Source organism: Rhincodon typus, chromosome 1 (assembly GCF_021869965.1).
Source record: "Rhincodon typus isolate 14 chromosome 1, sRhiTyp1.1, whole genome shotgun sequence".
Classification (NCBI taxonomy): domain Eukaryota; kingdom Metazoa; phylum Chordata; class Chondrichthyes; order Orectolobiformes; family Rhincodontidae; genus Rhincodon; species Rhincodon typus.
Window position 1 is genome coordinate 48,211,714 of NC_063332.1, and position 16,712 is coordinate 48,228,425.

Sequence of the window (16,712 nt, forward strand, 5' to 3'; positions counted from 1 at the left end):
GGCTGCAAGAGAGACTCCAGGATTGTATCAGAGATAGTAGGAACTGCTGGAGAATCTGAGATAACCAGGTGTAGGGCTGGATGAAGACAGCAGGTCAAGCAGCATCATAGGAGCAGGAAAGCTGATTGGACCCGAAACGTCAGATTTCCTGCTCCTCTGATGCTGCTTGACCTGCTGTGTTCATCCAGGTCTACACCTTGTTATCTCAGATTCTCCAGTATCTGCAGTTCCTACTATCTCTGATACAATCCTGGAGTCTCTCTTGCAGCCACAGAATCATCTGTGCACTATCAAATCTCTAATTACTATTGTTTTTCTCATTATCCAGAATTCAGTTCAGCACGAACATTTCTGAACTACTCCAAGGTTAGTCTCAAAAAAAAAGGAATTTTGACTGTGATAAAATTCATAAGCACAATGGCTCAGTGGTTAGCACTGCTGCCACACGGCGCCAAGGATCTGGGTTCAATTCCAGCTTTGGGCGACAGTTTGTGTGGAATTTGCAAATTCTCCCCCGTCTGCATGGGTTTCCTCCAGGTGCTCTGGTTTCCTCCCATAGTCCAAAGATGTGCAGGTTAGATGGATTGGCCATGCTAAATTGCCCAAAGCGTGCAGGCTTGGTGGGTTAGCCTTAGGAAACAAAAACAGAAGTTGCTGGAAAATCTCAGCAGCATCTGTGTAGAAAAAAATCAGCATTAACGTTTTGGGTCCGATGACCCTTCGTCAGAACTGTGGTAGCTGGCAAAACATCAGTGTATATGCAGAAAAAAGGGAGGAGGGTGTGGTAGGGAGTAAACAATAAGTTAAAGGATAGAGCCTGAAGAGAGTGAAAGGAGTTGATGATAATCTGGCTTGGAGGGTGAATAGCTGTTAATGGGGTCTGTTAGTGACTAACAATAGGTAGTATGTAAAGGCAGGCTGTGTGATAACAAGGCCTGGTCTAGGATTGCATGTTTCCTCCCTCGTGCTGGGGTCATGGGTGTCTCTGAGTGGGTACAGAGCATCCTGAAATGGGTTAATAAACAGATGGAAGTTGCAGAGCTGGATGAACACAGCAGGCCAAGCAGCATCATAGGAGCAGAAAGGCTGACGTTTCGGGCCTAGACCCTTCATCAGAAATGGGGGAGGGGAAGGGGGTTCTGAAATAAATAGGGAGAGAGTGGGAGGCGGATAGAAGATGGACAGAGGAGAGGATAGGTGGAGAGGAAACAAACAGGTCGAAGAGGCGGGGATGAAGCCAGTAAAGGTGAGTGTAGGTGGGGAGTTAGGGAGGGGATAGGTCAGTCCAGGGAGGACGGACAGGTCAAGGGGGCGGGATGAGGTTAGTAGGTAGGAGATGGGGGGGTGGCTGGGGGTGGGGGGGGGGGATGGGTGGGGGGAAGAACAGGTTAGGGAGGCAGGGACGGGCTGGACTGGTTTTGGGATGCGGGAGGGGGAGGGGAGATTTTGAAGCTTGTGAAATCCACATTGATACTATTGGGCTGCAGTGTTCCCAAACGGATTATGAGTTGCTGTTCCTGCAACCTTCGGGTGGCATCGTTGTGGCACTGCAGGAGGCCCAGGAATGGTCTGAGGAATGGGAGGGGAAGTTGAAATGGTTCGCGACTGGGAGGTGCAGTTGTTCATTGCGAACCGAGTGTAGGTGTTCTGCAAAGCGGTCCCCGAGCCTCCGCTTGGTTTCCCCGATGTAGATGAGGCCACAACGGGTACAGCGGATGCAGTATACCACATTGGCAGATGTGCAGGTGAACATCTGCTTGATGTGGAAAGTCTTCTTGGGGCCTGGGATGGGGTTGAGGGAGGAGGTATGGGGGCAGGTGTAGCACTTCCTGCGGTTGCAGGGAAAAGTGCCAGGTGTGGTGGGGCTGGAGGGGAGTGTGGAGTGGACAAGGGAGTCACGGAGAGAGTGGTCCCTCTGGAAAGCAGATAAGGGTGGGGAGGGAAAGATGTCTCTGGTGGTGGGGTCGGATTGCAGATGGCGGAAGTGTCGGAGGATGATGCATTGGATCCGGAGGTTGGTGGGGTGGTACGTGAGAACGAGGAGGATTCTTTTTTGGTTCTTATTGCGTGGACGGGGTGTGAGGGATGAGTTGCAGGAAATGTGGGAGACACGGTTGAGGGCGTTCTCGACTACTGAGGGGGGGGAGTTACGGTCCTTGAAAAACGAGGACAACTGAGATGTACGGGAGTGGAATGCCTCATCCTGGGAGCAGATGCGGCGGAGGCGAAGGAATTGGGAATAGGGGATGGCATTTTTGCAGGAAGGTGGGTGGGAGGAGGAGTATTCTAGGTAGCTGTGGGAGTCGGTGGGCTTGAAATGAATATCGGTTTCTAGGTGGTTGCCCGAGATGGAGACAGAAAGCCCATCTGCAATCCGACCCCACCACCAAAGACATCTTTCCCTCCCCACTCTTATCTGCTTTCCGGAGGGACCACTCTCTCTGTGACTCCCTTGTCCGCTCCACACTCCCCTCCAGCCCCACCACACCCGGCACTTTTCCCTGCAACCGCAGGAAGTGCTACACCTGCCCCCATACCTCCTCCCTCACCCCCATCCCAGGCCCCAAGATGACTTTCCACATCAAGCAGATTTTCACCTGCACTTCTGCCAATGTGGTATATTGCATCCACTGTACCCGTTGTGGCCGCCTCTACATCGGGGAAACCAAGCGGAGGCTCGGGGACCGCTTTGCAGAACACCTACGCTCAGGTCGCAATAAACAACTGCACCTCCCAGTCGCGAACCATTTCAACTCCCCCTCCCATTCCTCAGACGACATGTCCATCCTGGGCCTCCTGCAGTGCCACAAACGATGCCACCCGAAGGTTGCAGGAACAGCAATTCATATTCCGCTTGGGAACCCTGCAGCCCAATGGTAGGATTTCACAAACTTCAAAATCTCCCCTCCCCCTACCGCATTGCAAAACCAGTCCAGCTCGTCCCCGCCTCCCTAACCTGTTCTTCCTCCTCCCAGCTATCCCCTCCTCCCACCTCAAGCCGCAACCCCATCTCCTACCTACTAATCTCATCCCGCCCCCTTGACCTGTCTGTCCTCCCTGGACTGACCTATCCCCTCCCTAACTCCCCACCTACACTCACCTTTACTGGCTCCATCCCCACCTCTTCGACCTGTTTGTTTCCTCTCCACCTATCCTCTCCTCTATCCTCCTCCCACTCTCTCCCGATTTATTTCAGAACCCCCTTCCCCTCCTCCATTTCTGATGAAGGGTCTCGGCCCGAAACGTCAGCCTCTCTGCTCCTATGATGCTGCTTGGCCTGCTGTGTTCATCCAGCTCTACACCTTATTATCTCGGATTCTCCAGCATCTGCAGTTCCTACTGTCTCTGATTCAACAGATGGAAGTTGTTGTGCAAATTGGCACAAATGGCATAGGTAGGAATAGTACAAGATCCTGCAACAACAATTCAGGGAGTTAGGTAATAAACTGAAAAGTAGAACATCTAAGATAGTAATTTCAGGATTACGCCCCATGCGATGTGCTGCACAGGCTAGGAACAGAGACACTACAATTGAACACGTAGCTAAAGAACTGGTGTGGGGGGATGGGCTTCAGGTATGCAGGTCATTGGAATGCCTTCCAGGTAAGGGGAGACCTGAACAGGCAGGACAAGTTGGACCTAAACTGGAGGGGCAACAATATCTTGGCAGGGAGGTTTAAACTAGTGTGGTGGGGGTCTGATCTGGAGTAGCAAGTCAGTAAATATACAGGCTGGGGAAGGGCTTGAGTCAAAAGCAAATATAACTCAGAGGAAGAGCAGTCAGGGACAGGTTGCGGAGCTTAGCGGAACTGGAGGCTTCGAGTGTACTTGCTTCGATGCAAGTTGTATAACAGGCAAGGCAGATAAACTGGACTAATGTATGCAATTGCGATCTTGTTGCTATCACAGAGATATGGTTGAAAGAGGGACAGGATTGGAAGCTTAACTTTCCAGGATATTGATGCTTTAGACGAGACAGAGGCGGAAGCAATAGAGGTGGGGAGTTGCATTACTGGTTAGGGGATACATCAGCTGTGTTCGGTTCTAGTCTAGACAGCCTGTGGTGCTCTCGGAACAAGCACAGATCTACGGAGCAGCTTCTGCCGGAGAGCGTTCGGTTGCCCTGGGTAACGCAGGGGCCTCCACTTCACTCGCCCTCACCAACATGGCGTCCGCGAGTACCCACAGAAAAGTCGCGCGCTGCCGGGCTCCCCGGCGGTTAGAACGATACGCCCGCGAAGGGCCCGCCCCCTCGTTGTTACGTCAGCCGGAAGTCGGTCCTCGCTACTGGCAGCGCGCGCAGGCGGGAGGTTGGAGGGGCGGGGTTCGGTACGGGTGCCGTGTGGGCTCAGCGACGGCGGCATGGAGAGCGCTTTCCCCTATTCTCTTTATCCCAGCTTCTACAACTCCGGCCCCTCCGCTAGGAACCCGTGGGAGCCAGGAGGCTGGGGAGAGTATGGACATGTCCAGCCGTTCTGTGCGGAGGGCGGAGACCAACAGGTGAGGGTCGAACTGCGGGAGCGGGAGGCGCCGCTGCCCCTCATGAGCAGCAGCCGGGAAGACGGGGAGTAGCTCTGAGGAGAGACAGGGGCAATAACCGCTCGTTGCACCACCTCACGCTTGATCAACAAAGCAGTCAAACATATTTGCACCGGGTTTCCCTCATGCTGGGGAGACTTCACCGTTAATACTGAAGACTGCTTGCTAGGTTAGAGCAACAGCAGTTACTATCTAACGTGGTAGGAGTGTTTTGTACATCTAAGTCAACGCAGTGTGGAGCTGGAGGAATGTCGACTTTCCTGTTCCTCTGATGCTGCCTGGCCTGCTGTGTTCCTCCAGCTCCACACTGTGTTATCTCAGCCATAATCTTGTTGAGTGGTAGAACAGGCTTGAGTGCAGAAAGGCAAATCCTGACCCTATTTTCATATGTTCATAGATGGTGGAAGATGAGTCAGATTTTCATGCAGTGGAAAGTGAAAATTAGGAGAGGGCACCCCAGTTATGGGAAGAAGTAGCTGCGGGGAAGGTAGTACAAATCTATCAGATATTTGTTTTGAGTTGGAAAGCATTTCATAAAATTAGGTTCTACACAGGAACTTCAGATAAAATGTAGAGATAATCAGGTGAAACTTTACTGTATCAACAATATTTCCGCTCAAGGGGGAAGTTTGCGTTGGTTCTTTTTAAATCTTTTAATATCCCAGGAATGAAGGGCTTGTCATATGAGGAGTCAGAAGTCACATGATACCAGGTTATAGTCCAACATGTTTATTTAAAACCACAAGCTTTTGGAGTGTAGCCCCTTCATCAGGTGGTTCCGGTGTCGTGTGACTTCTGACTTTGTCCACCCCAATCCAACACAGGCACAGGCACATCCACATCATATGAAGGGTGGGTTGAGGACTCTGGGTCTGTACTCAGTGGAGTTTAGAAAGATGGGAGGAGATCTTGTTGAAACCTACAGAATGCTTAGAGACCTGTGTAGAACAAGTTTTGACTAGGCAATGGTCACAGTTTTTTTTCCTATTCATTTGTGGGATGTGGGCATTGCTGGCTGGCCAGCATTTTTTGCCTGTTCCTGGTTGCCCTTGAGAAGGTGGTGGTGATGAGCTGCCTTCTTGAATCGCTGCAGTCCACCTGCAGTGGGTTGGCCCAAAATGCTATTAGAGAGGGAATTCCAGGATTTTGACTCAGCAACAGTGAAGGAGCAGCAATATATTTCCTAGCCAGGATGATGAGCGGCTTGGTAGGGCGGTCTCTGCTGTTGTCTTTTCTGGTGCCCAGGTCAATACCAGGTCATCCGTACATTTTCATTTCATTGAGACTTTGTAGTGATTGGTACAACTGAACGGCTTGCTCGGCCATTTCAGAGGGCAACTGAGAGTCAACCACGTTGCTGTGGGGCTGGAGTTGCATGTAGGCCAGACCAGGTGAGGATGGCAGATTTCTTTCCCCCAAAGGGTATTAGTGAACCAGATGGGTTTTTCTGACAATTGACAATGATTTCATGGTGATCAATGGGATTCGAACCTAGTTCTCCAGAGCATTAGCTGACTGTCTGGGTTAATGGTCTAGTAATAGTACCACTAGGCCATCGCCTACCCGATGTGAAGAGATGACCCTTTAGAATTGTATTGAGGAATTTCTTCAGCCATAGGGTGGTGAATCAGTGAAACTCATTGCTACAGAAGCCTGTGAAAGCCAAGTTATTTGAGTGTATTTAAAACAGAAGGCAGGTTCTTGATTAGTGTCGGGATCAAGGGTTACAGGGAGAAGGCAGAAGAGTGGGGTTGAGAAACATATCAGTCATGTTTGGATGGTGGAGCAGCCTTGATGGGCCAAATGGCTTAATTCTGCATCTTTATTTATGATCTATAGTGCTGAAAAGAAACTTTTTTAAAAATCATTTGGTCATACAATTTGCCTTTCCAATCAATCAGTATTCTTTTTCTTTTGTAGTATAAATTATTGTGATCATTTGGCGTTCTTGCATTTGTCCTGACAAGTGCAGGATGAAAATCTTTAGCAATGTGCCGTTTTTCAGCAAAATTCAAGTTCTGCACGACAAAGTGACTGTTTAAATCTTTTTAAAGTTTCATTTTCTTTGAATCATGGCATTTGAATGTTTCTTTTTGTATATGCACACAACTGTTATTGCAGGAAACAGAATTAAAATGGTCAGCCCTGAAAAGTCTGAAGCGAGAGAGTTGGGAGACATTGGAACCCATTGCAGTTCCACTACTTCCAGCCAAAACAGGTAATGCAAAGTTGGTTTCATTAATCAGCTATGTTGTCAGTAACATTACGTCTTGAGTAAGAAATGAGTGAGTGGTCTTGGATGAACAGCATTATTGTGAAAACACTTTGACATTTAGCTTATCTTTTCATCCCCACCGTTTTACTGCACACGTTTGCCATATAGCTTTCCACCATGTGATAAGTTGTTTATAGTGGGAACTGAAGCAAAATGCAGCAGATGCTGACTATCTGGGAATTAAATAGAGTGCAAAAAGCCTCAGCTGGTCAGGTAGTATCTGGAAGAAGTCGAGCTGAGTTTGATGCTGACAACCTTTCATTATAACTGGAACAGGTCAATGATCTGCAATGCAAACCTTAACTTGAATGTTATGTTCCAAAAATACAAATTGCTAGAGAAACTCATCAGGACTGGCAGCATAAGTGGAGAGAAAGCATAGTTAACTTTTCAAGTCCAGTGAATCATCTTCAGAACCAATAATAGCTAGGAAATAGTGGTACATGTGCTGAAGAGTGGGTGGAGAAAAGAAGTGAGCAGATAGATGGAAATGGAACTCAGACAGAGAATGACAGGCAGACAAAGAGATGGATGATAACATGCCAGGGAAAAAGAAAAGCTGATAACGGGAACCATAAGTGTAGGTGAAAATGAGTTGGCTGTGCTGAAAGCAGCCCGTGTGATGACCAGGCCTGGGATGTGGGGCTGGATAAAGTTAATGGAAGGAGGTGAGCAGGCTCTAAAATACTTGAACTCGGTATTGAGCCCTGAAGGCTGCAGGGTCTCCAAGTGGAAAATGAGATGTTCTTGCAACTTGCATTGAGCCACGCTGAAACCCTGCAGCAGGCCTGAAACAGAAATTCTGGCCATGGAACACAGTAGTGTGTTGAAGAGGCAAGCAGTTGCAAGCTCAGGGTGATTTTGGTGGATAGAACGTAGGTGTTCAGCAAAGCGTCCGCTCAGTATGGGTTTTATCATAGTGGCGGGGAATCCTCAGTTGAGGAAAAAGGTGGATATTTTTGAGGCAGGTAGGTAGAATCATTGGAACAGATGTGACAGAAGTAAAGAAACTGGCAGAATGGAATAGAGTCTTTACAGGAAGCAGGGTGTGAGGATGTATTGTCCAGGGAACTGTGGGAGTCAGTGGATTTGTAGTGGATATCGGTGGCCAACTTATCCCTAGAAATTGAAACAGATGTCAAAGAAGGGAAAGGAGGAGTCAGAGATGGACCAGGTGAAGGCGAGAGCTGGTTGGGAATCAGAAGTGAAATTGTTAAATGTTTACAATTCTGGATGAGAGAGGGATGCAGTTGTGGGGAGAGACCGGAGTAGGATTGGAACAAGGAGTGTTCCATGTACCTCTCAAAGAGGCAGACATAACTGGGGCCCATGTGTCTAGCCATGGCCACTTCTTTGATCTGAAGGAAGTAAAAGAAGTTCCTCAAAATGAGGACAAGCTCACCCAGGCAGAGGAGAGTGATGGTGAATTAGGACTCTTCGTGCCTTTATTTGGACCAGAAGCATAGTGTGCAGTAAGTTCAGAGGGAGATAATTTTGCAAGGGGTGGAGCAGAGAAATTAAGACAACATGTCACATGGACAGTTCTCGATGATCTGCATGTATAAGGCCAGAGGCAGCAATCTATGTGGGGTGTGTCGGAGGGGGATTAAAGGAAAAGACTCTTGCCCAAACAAATGAGTAAATACAACAGAAGAGTTCAATGTTGTATCATGTCTGAAATTCATTGGTGGTGGGATTAGAGGGACTGATGCCACACCCCCTTTAGTATTGTACCCACACTCATTTTCTTTTTGTTGCAAGGACCTCCAAGGTTCATGCCCAGCAGCAACTTGCAACACCAACGGAACAGGCATGTTGCTGTGTAGCTTAGATGGAATATTGATTGTATCCCCTTATTGATATTGTCTTTCAATGTTTTTCCGATCAAAATTTCAGTCAGTCAGCTCCAGAAGTGCATTGCTTGTTCCTCTGACCTCTCCTTGTGGTTATTCTCCTGAAACTTCATCTCTGCTCTCTTTCCTCCTGTTTAAAGTATCATTGGTTTTGATTCTTTGTTAAAATTCCAAAAAGAATGCAAAGCTTATAAACACAGTAATTACTGCTCCAAGAAAGTGAGGAAGTCAGCTTCAGCACTGAAAAGAAATTTCAAAAAAAAAGAGCAGCAGTTACAGCCATTATCCTCACCCATCCACCATTTTCCCAGGATAGGGGAGTCCAAAACTAGATGGCATAGGTTTAAGATGAGAGGAAAAGATTTAAAAGGGACCTGAGGGGCAACTTTTTCAGAGGGTGGTGTGTGTATGGAACAAGCTGCCAGAGGAAGTGGTGGAGGCTGGGACAATTTCAGCATTTAGAAGGCACCTGGATGGGTAGGTGAATTGGAAGGGTTTAGAGGGATGTGGGCCAAATGCTGACAAATAGGACTAGATATGTACAGGATATCTGGTCAGCGTGGCAAGTTGGATCAGAAGAGTCTGTTTCTGTGCTGTCTAAATCTATGACTATGAAAAACACCACCTCACTCCTCTGCATTGAAATGCATCTGCCACATATTCACCCACTGCACCAACTTGACTGTGTTCTTTTGGTGTTCTGCACTGTCCTCCTCTCTTTATAACTCTTCCACGTTTCATGTTATTTGCAAACTTTGAAATTGCTCCTGGCACACCAAGAGCTGCATCATTAGTATATATTATCAGGAAAAGCAGGGGCCTCAATACCGAGCCCTGGGGAACTCCACTACAAGCCTTTCTCCAGCCCAAAAAATATCATTTCACCATTATTCCAGGTTTCCTATCACCCATTCAATTTTGTATCCACATTGCTACTGACCCCTTTATTCCATGTCCTGTAAGTTTCATCGCAGGTCTGTGGTGTGGCTCTGTATCAAACACCTTGTGAAAGTCCGTGTACGCCATATCAACGGCATTTCCTCTTTGAACATTGTGTTACCACTTCAAATTGTCCAGCAAGTTGGATAACCACTATTTCTCAAGAAATCCATACTGAGACTTCCCAATCGACTTATCATTTTCCATGTGACTATTCATTCTATCTTGAATAACTGTCTTTAGAAGTTTCCCATCACTGAAATTAAACTGGCAGGTCTGTAATTGCTGGGCTTATCCTTACAACCTTTCTTGAATAAGGCTGTGATGTTTGCAATAGTCCAGTCTGGCAACTTGCCTGAAGTCTAGACAAGATCGAAAGGTTGTGGCCAGCGCTCCTGCAATTTTCACACTCATTTCCTTCTGGACTCTTGGATGCATCTCGTCTTGGTCCAGGTGCCTTGTTAACTTTAAGTACTGATAGGGCCGAAGTGTTAGATTGACTATCAATTTGGAACCCTTTTAGTGACTGAGCTTTGTCCTCTATCATCGTGCTCTGGGTAGGTTCTCCCTATTTAGTAAAGACAAACATAAAGTATTCATTTAATAGCTAAGCTATACACCCTGACTTGAGGTGTAATTCCCTGTTTTGGTTCCTCATTGACCTTACTCGTTCTTTTACCCCTCTTTACTGTTTATATGCCTATAGAAAACTGTATGTTCGCTGCCAAACATTTCCTCATACCACCGATACTCAGTAGCAGCAGTGTGTCCTTTCTGTGTTGTGTAGAAATTCACTAACACTCCTTCAATACCACCTTCCAAACCCATAACCGCTATCGTCTAAAAGAATAAAGACAGTAATACATGGGAGCGCCATTATCTCTTTCTCCTTATCCAAATGGCCTCCTCCTCCTCCTGCTCCTATCTTCTATGTTTAAGTTGCTGATCAGTCTTGATACCCTTTGATTACCAGTGTCCAAGAAAACTCATGAACTCAATGATTAGGAATCTACAACCATCCAAGTTCGAGAATTCCAAATATTTGCAACCTGAGTAAAGGTACGTTTTTCATTGCAGTCCTAAATTGCTGGCCATTTTATTCAGAGATTATGACTTCTAGTTCTATGTTTTCTAGCCGGGGAAACAACCTCTGATATTTATCCCTTTTTAAAATTTGTTTCAATGCTGTCACCTGTAATTTTAAGCTCCGGAGAAAAGATGCCAATTCTACTTAACTGTTCCTTGTAGGACAATCTATACGTTTCTGGAATCAATGAAGTAAAACTTTGTTTCCCCTTTAATACAACTGTATCCTCCCTTAAGTTTGGAGACCAAAGTTGTTTACAATCCGTCAAACCCCATACAATTGCGGCAAGATTTTATTACACAGCATTCCATATAAAACTAAAGATTAGATCTTATGCCTACTTAATTTCTTACTGGTGTTAAATTTCAACAATTCATGTACAAGGGCACACAAATCAATCCTTTTCCAGAAAAATACCTTATTCACAACATTTTTAAATGTATATTCAAGACATTTCAAATTGAGCAAAGTGCAGTAAAATTAACATTTCTCGCAACAATATGCTGCAAACAGATGTCTCAATACAGTTGCAGCACTCTAGATATTTACCAATGTATATTTCATGTGAAGTGTCTAGCCTGACTGGCTCTACACATTATACTATAACTGAAAGGCCTTGGGTCGTTATTTCCCCATTGCACTTCTGTGGCAGCTGACCTAAGTTCTACTGTATCCCTTAACACACAGTCCTGAAGTTTGCAATGTGCCAGTCTGTAACACTTGGTTGTGGACAACTCCTTGCACTGGAAGATTACCAAGTTTCAGACAAGCCAAAGAACATCTTTTACTGGGTTGAAGACTCTCCAGCTATACTTGCTGTTTGTCTCAGCGTGCATCCTGGGGAACAGCCTGTAAAGTATGGCACCACAGTCCAGCAGAGTCCTACATCATAAAACTGCTCACGATGAACTTCAGTCAAACCACTGCATCCCTGCTGAGACTTTCTTTATAATGGTGTGTTCCAGAAGGAGGTGGCCAATGGTGTTTTCCCCATTGCAGCCACCTTGAAGGTGATGTGTGAAGTGGGAGGGAGTCTCGCACCACTAGCCGGCTATATCTTGCTGCTTGTTTGAAAAATTTGGACATGAGGCATTCTGCCAGAAATCTTTGAGTCTTCTCGAGGACCATCAAACAGGACCTACCATTTCATTTTCTTGCAGGGCCTCTGATGTTATATGCAGACCACTTCCTGATGAACTTGTGATTAGAAGTGCATTTCTTCAAAAGGAGCAGATAGTTATGGTGAAACAAAAACTAGACATGGGGGCAGTGCTCCCTCTCCATTTGGGTTAAGATTCTAGTCATCAGCTGCAAGGTGCTCTTTGTGTTGCCGTACATGGCGGATGTCTGGGCCATACCCAGTCCTATGCTGTGACAGTTGTTCGAGTAGTAATCTTCATTTTCTGAAGGTTGAAAATGGACTGTGTTCATAGAAACATGATATACCACTCTAGATAAGAGTTGGAAAAAATGCACCCAACACTGCGTTCATCCTGATAGCCACCTTTATATGTGGCTGCCGCAGTCTCTGCAGAGACCCTCAGTACGGAAACACCCAAGTGTCAATACCTACCGAGGCTTAGCTGTTTCCGGTGTTGTGAAGATGGGTCTGATCGTGTTGCTATGGATTGATCCAGTCATTCAGACAGTGCTGTATCACCAGTGCCTCATGGAATAGCTAATGCAGTAAACCACACAAATCAAATATTTGCTGGTGCCTTACCTCTCAAAAAAAATTATCTTTTTGTGTTCTGCTCTTTCTACCGATGTTGCTAATAGAACACGACCATATTATACTCCTTTAGCCACCATCTTGCCCAAGCAGTGAACTGATCTCTTTTTTGCCTCTTTACATTCTCTTCAGAGCTCACTTTGCCAGCTAGTTTTGTATCAGCAGCAATCTCGGATACATCACACATGGATTACTCATCTAAGCCATTGGTATAGATTGTAAGAAGAAGAAAGATTTCAATTGACATAGCATTTTCAATGACTGCCGAAAATTCCAACGTCCTTCACAGCCAATGAAGTACTTTTTGAAGTGCAGATGGTATTATAATGTAGAAACATGGCAGCCAATTTGCGCTCAGCTAATCCCTGCAACAGCAATTTAAAAATAAGACCATAAGAAGTAGGAACAATAGTAGGATTAGGCTATTTGACCCCTTGAGCCTGCTCTGCCATTCAATAGGATCATGGCTGGTTTGACACTCCTCATGACCACTTTCATGCCCTTTCCCCATAATGCTTGATTCACCTACTGATCAAGAATCTAAATCAGCTTTAACTATACAGAAGGACTCTGCCCCCAGAGCTCTCTGGGGCAAGGAATTCCAAAGACACTCAAACCTCAGGGAAGAAATTCCTCCTCATCTCAGTCTTCAATTAGTGCCCCTTAATTCTGAGACTATGCCTTCTAATCTTTGTTCCCCCTCTTGGGAAAGTCTTTCTCTCAGCATTTACCCTGTCAAACCCCTTACAATCTAATATATTTGAATGAGGTCACCTCTCATTCTTCTAAACTCCAGAGAGTAGAGTCTCAACCTGTTGAACCTTTGCTCATAATCCATCCACACCGGGAATCACAATGATCTGATTCTGTTTCGTGATGTTGATTGAAGGATCGATATTGGCCAGAACACGGGGGATAACTCCCTCAATCTTATTTAAAATAATGCCATGGAACATTTTCATATCTACCTGAGAGGGTAGACGGAGCCTTAGTATCATGTCAAGGTTGGAGTGTCAGCTTTGATTCTTTTTTTCCTTTTCTCGTCTCTGTTTAGGGAACATGACTTAAGCCCACAGCTACGAAAAACAAACTTCCCCTGCTTTCTCCTTCTCACATTAAACCTATGCTCCCTAGTATTTGACATTTCCACACTGGAAGAAAGACTCTGACTATTCAGTCTATCCATTCCTCTCATAATTTTATATGCTTCTATCAGGTTGTCCCTCAGCCTCTGATGCTCTAGTGAAAACAATCCAAGTTTGTCCAATTGCTCCTTAGAGCTAATACACTCCAATCCAGGCAAATTCTGGTAAACGTCTTTTGAAATTTCTCCAAAGCCTCCATATCCTCGAAATGTGGCAACCAGAACTGCACACAATACTCCAAATATGACCTAACTAACGTTTTCTACAACTGCAACATGACTTAGCAACTTTTACACTCAATCTCCTGACCAATGAAGGCAGCCATGCCATACGCCTAAATTATCAACTTAACCATTTGTGTTGCTCCTTTCAGGGAGCAGCTCAATATACCTCACTATCTCAATGTTCCTAAAGGTCCTGTCATTTACTGTGTACTTTCCTCTTGCATTTGACCTCCCAAAATGTATCCCCTTACACTTGTCTGATTAAACTCCATCTGCCATTTCTCTGCCCAACTTTCTAACTGATCTATATCCTGCTGTATGCTTTGATAACATTATTCACTATCCACAATGCCACCAATTTTCATGTCATCTGCAATTTTATACTCAACTTATCAACTCACCATGGATCCAATGTGACTTAATCTTCTGGACCAGCCTACCATGATGGACCTTGTTAAATGTAACAAAAACAGAAGTTGCTGGAAAAGCTCAGTAGGTGTGGCAGCATCTGTGGAGAGAAATCAGAGTTAATGTTTCAGGTCAAATGACCCTTCCTCAGAATTGATTCAGGTTCTGGTTCACAAATGCTGCCAGACATGCTAAGCTTTTTCAACAATTTCTGTTTTTGTTTCTAATTTACAGCATCCACAGTTCTTTTGGTTCTTATTGACCTTGTTAAATGCTTTAGTGAAGTCCGTGTAGTCAGCATCCACTGCCCTACCCTCATCAATGATCTTTTTCACATCCTCAAAAAGCTCAATCAAATTTGTGAGAAAAGACCTCATCCGCACGAAGCCATGCTGACTATTCCAAGTGAGCTGATTATTTTCCAAATGTGAGTAAAGTGTGTCCCTAAGAATCCACTCCAGGAATTTCCCTACCAAATAATGTAAGGCTGTTGCCCTCTTTTTTTTTTTTTTTTTTTTTTTTTTTTTAAAAGAGGAATAGCATTGGCTATTCTCCAGTCTTTTGTGACTGAGGAGGATACAAAGATCTCTGTCAAGGCCCTGGCAGTCTCCTTTCTTGCCTTCCGCAGTATTCTGGATAGATCCCATCAGGCCCTGGAGATAATGTTTTTCAAGACTCCCAACACTACCACCTCCTTAATATTGACATGCCCTAGAATGGGGAGGCAATGGCCTAGTGGTATTATCGCTGGATTGTTAATCCAGAGACCTAGGTAATGTTCTAGGGACCTGGGTTCGAATCCCACCATGGCAGATGGTGGAATTTGAATTTAATAAATATCTGGAATTAGGAGTCTAACTGTGACCATGAATCCATTGCCGTTTGTCAGGAGAAAAACCATCTGGTTCACGAATGTCCTTTAGGGAAGGAAACTGCTATCCTTACTTGGTCTGGCCTACATGTGACACCAGACCCACAGCAATGTGGTTGACTCTGAACTGCCCTCTGGGCTATTATGGATGGGCAATAAATGCTGCCGAGCCAGTGAGGCCGTCATCCCGTGAATGAATAAAGGGAATATCAACATACATCCCCCTAATCTTACCAAGACGAGGAGAACTTTTTTTTTCCTCTCAGGTTAGTTATTTTCTGTGGAAATACTCTACCGCAAAGTGCAGTTGAAACTGGGTCAGTAGCAATCTGTCTATCTTAACTTTGAATATAGCTAATCACTAAGGGAATCAAGTAAAATTGGGGATAAGGCAGGAAACTGGAGCTGAGGATTGCAACTATGATCTCATGAATGGCAGAATAGATTCAATGGCTGAATGGCCTATTTCTGTTCCTACATCGTTTGGTCTTGTATGTTGTTATCCATGAAATACGCACCATTTTTTTAAACAAAAAGTAGCTTAAATGCGCTATTATTTTTTAAATAACATTTTCCATTTAAACATGTTTGGTTCATGTGTGTAGCTTTTGTTGGAAAGTCTACTTTCTGTGTATGTATTTTTTCCTGTTGTTTATTCCTAAACTCAATATTTTCTCTTTCTGCTTAAGTCTTCAAGTTTCGGCCAGCAAGTCTGGAAGATCTAACTTACACTGGGAGGCTAGTGACAACTGGAGGAGGGGATGAAATGGCAATAGGTGCCCTTAATTTCACAGAACAGGTATGTTATGTGAAATGTTTTATTTCATATTGAGGTATAGATCAGGAATTGAAAAACTAATTATGTATGAACTCATTGTTAAAAACTGCGTTCTCTGTGACCCTTCATTCTCATGATAGTTAACCAGTGATAGTCTGTGTTAAATCTACATCTGTTTCAATTTCTTTTAATAAAGGGTGTAAGGATCTTTTAGTGATCAGTGGCTTAATTGCTTGGTTTGAGTTGTGGTGAATTTGTATCAGTAAGTTTGATATTCCATTCTATTGAAATCTATTAGTGCAGGCACACTGAGTTAGTTAGTTGATTTATTGAATGTGGTTGTTAGTTGCAACGTGCTAAGTCATGGCATAATGTGGAACAAAACTATAAACTAATTGATGAAGAGGAGAGTTATTGTTGCTTCTATTATGTAAATTTGTTTGTACTCTGTCAACTTGCTTTTCATAATTTTGAAGATGGCTAACTTCTTTCTTGATCACCGTAATGATGCCTTCAATTCGGTGGGCAGACTTCTAGAGGAGAACTTTTATTTTGGAGAATCTGCCCTCAGGGTAAGGATTGTTTTTGTTTTTTGTCAAGTGATTACAAGAATTCAATAAAATTATAACTATTAATTTCATGATGAACAAAATGAACTGCATGATTTATTCTTGTTCCTGCTGTACTTGCCCAAGGTTGTTTGTCTCTGAAAATATGTATTTGGATGTTAGGCAAGAACAGATTCGGCTTCCCTGTCCTGACCATTTATTTGACCAAGTCTTGAACCTATGTCAGTTACACACTGTAGGCTCTACTATCTATGACTGGTCTGGCTGTGTGGTTTGACTAGTTTTAGCGTTT

The 16,712-nt window shown here is 44.7% G+C and overlaps 1 protein-coding gene across 1 annotated transcript in view; it reads left to right on the top strand.

The window, feature by feature from the left end:
- Nucleotides 1–4,296: 4,296 nt before the first annotated feature.
- taf1c (TATA-box binding protein associated factor, RNA polymerase I subunit C) overlaps nucleotides 4,297–16,712 on the top strand; it is a 40,405-nt gene continuing 27,989 nt past the window's right edge. The window contains exons 1-4 of the mRNA XM_048596877.1: nucleotides 4,297–4,500; nucleotides 6,661–6,757; nucleotides 15,763–15,872; nucleotides 16,328–16,423. Coding sequence (XP_048452834.1) covers nucleotides 4,363–4,500; nucleotides 6,661–6,757; nucleotides 15,763–15,872; nucleotides 16,328–16,423 — 441 coding nt within the window. The 5' untranslated portion in view covers nucleotides 4,297–4,362. The remainder of the gene's footprint in view (nucleotides 4,501–6,660; nucleotides 6,758–15,762; nucleotides 15,873–16,327; nucleotides 16,424–16,712) is intronic.